The sequence below is a fragment of the Lucilia cuprina genome, chromosome 5, assembly GCF_022045245.1.
Source record: "Lucilia cuprina isolate Lc7/37 chromosome 5, ASM2204524v1, whole genome shotgun sequence".
In the NCBI taxonomy this organism is placed as follows: Eukaryota; Metazoa; Arthropoda; class Insecta; order Diptera; family Calliphoridae; genus Lucilia; species Lucilia cuprina.
Genome location: NC_060953.1, coordinates 56,803,790 through 56,806,026, shown reverse-complemented (window position 1 = coordinate 56,806,026; position 2,237 = coordinate 56,803,790). Strand labels below are relative to the sequence as shown.

Below are 2,237 nucleotides of genomic sequence, written 5' to 3'. Positions count from 1 at the left end.
AATTATCTAAAGTCTATAAAATCAATCCCTCAAATTACTAATTATTACTATTAAATAAATATTATTTCAATTAATAAAACCAGTGTTTCGATCTTTGGCTCCAACAAATACTACATAGAGTCAGATCTTCTTTAGCGGTCTCGTAGGAGTTCAATCCAATAATCCTAATGAGATATTGACTGAGTAGTAATTATGTAATCTAGAATCTAATGCTGGTCCCGGTAGCAGTTTCCCCGGTGAATTATAATTATGGCACATCCGGCTTGAGGGCTTTGACAAATCAATGCCTTAAATCGGAATCTAACTGTATGGTGTCTGATAATATATATAAATATATATAAATGAATCGTGACGAATACGATTAAAAGAATCAATTAATACCGAAGAGGTTGTCAGAGTTGTCTAATATATTTCAGAAATATCGATCACTATATTGATAACGGTAGTTGTACTAGCACAAGATCTTCTATTGTCCCAGGGACGAAGCCTATTATTTCACCTAGGGCTGGTAAACTTTGTAATCTAACTACAGGTCGCAATTTTGGAGATAGGACAATGAAATTTTGCACATGATCTTCTATGGTACCGCAGGCGAAGCCAATGTAGTGTAGTTGTAAGATTTGAAATATATCAGAAATATCTTATGGTGTTAGTAGCGTTTCTATCTAGTAACAACGACTCCAGCAGAGTATCTTTTAGATCCTAGATTTAAAGTACGCAGCACCAAATTTTAAACTTATAGAACCATATACATGGTATTATAATATATTTGGTAATGGGATGCGGTTATGTTATCTATGAAATAAATATAATTTAGATCGAGACTTAACCGATCATAGTTGTATTAATTATGAATGAATATACACTCTAAGGTTTATGTAGAACTAAAATTAATCATTTCTTCACTTTATGATTCCTTATAAGAACAATTTTTTCTAATTCTCAACATTCAAAGTCTAATATAAGAAATAGTATTAAAAACTTTATATCCACTTCTTCAACAAGTATTTCATCTAAAAGCAAACAGCGTCAAGTAAATTAAATAAAATCTTTCACATTTTAAATTCTTCAAACATTTACCAAAATCAGCACATAACTCAATTAGTTACAAAAACAATGCCATAAATTTATCAATTAACCAATCAATTAATTGACCTAATTTGAACAATATTATTATTTGCTCTTTACTTACATCTTGACTCAGTCCCTGAGGTTCACGACTCAAGACAATCGTATAAATGCTATGATGTAAATCACTCGAACAGAATGTCAATACTAAATGATCACTGACAGCTTTGACCACCTGTACGGTGCCGGTAAATTGACTGTATTTATTAAGAGCCACCATTGAGCCGCGTTGTTCGCCAACATTTGTCCATAGACCCGGATGATTCATGGTATAATTGAAATTATACTCAATATTGTCATCTTTTTCGCTCCAAATCAAACGTAAATATCTGGTATTAAAATGTGAGTGTCTAGAGTTTGCAGTCACATCATATTGCTGGCCATTCGATAATGATGATGATGATGAGGTTGATGCTGTTGCCATTGTGTCTACTCTTCTGTAACTAGTGGGCTGATAATAATCACGCATCTATGTGTTTGAAATAGAAAAAAATATAATAATTTTTTTTTCTAAATAGAAACATGGAACATTTCTAGATTTCTTATTTGTTTAGTTTTTGTTTTTATTAAAATTATGTAGTAGAGTTAAATTAATAATTTATTTTATGAGTGGCTGGACAGATTGACTGTACGTACAACTATTACTATTACTACTCACTTGATCTGTGACATCATTTAAATTTATCATCACACAACTGTCGTAACGATATACGCCTGGTATATCTTGTGTATGCATTATGATTTCATTACCATACCAGTTACCAGTTATCTGAAAAAATATATAAAAAACAAGTACATACTTATATAAAAACAATTTATTGAAACATAAGCTTTTTTTATAATTTTAATATCAACATTTTTGGACAAAGTTTAGTAATTGACCTTTAATTTTGATAACAACCTTTCTACTAAAACATGACCCAATATTTATTTTAAGGTAAGGGTCAGTAGACTTCAAAAATTAGTCCAAAGATCGTTTCAGTTCTAGTTCAGTTTTAATACAGTTCTAGTTCAGTTCTAGTTCAGTTCTAGTTCAGTTCTAGTTCAGTTCTAGTTCAGTTCTAGTTCAGTTCTAGTTCAGTTCTAGTTCAGTTCTAGTTCAGTTCTAG

At 30.9% G+C, this 2,237-nt stretch overlaps 1 protein-coding gene across 1 annotated transcript; it reads right to left on the bottom strand.

Moving 5' to 3' along the window:
- Window positions 1-1,090: 1,090 nt before the first annotated feature.
- LOC111683244 lies at window positions 1,091-1,897 on the bottom strand. Its single transcript, XM_046950973.1, has 2 exons — window positions 1,787-1,897; window positions 1,091-1,597 (listed from the first exon to the last, which is right to left on the bottom strand). Exons 1-2 carry the CDS (start codon window positions 1,862-1,864, stop codon window positions 1,106-1,108), a joined length of 570 nt encoding a protein of 189 aa, XP_046806929.1. The 5' UTR covers window positions 1,865-1,897; the 3' UTR covers window positions 1,091-1,105.
- Between the last annotated feature and the right edge of the window lie 340 nt (window positions 1,898-2,237).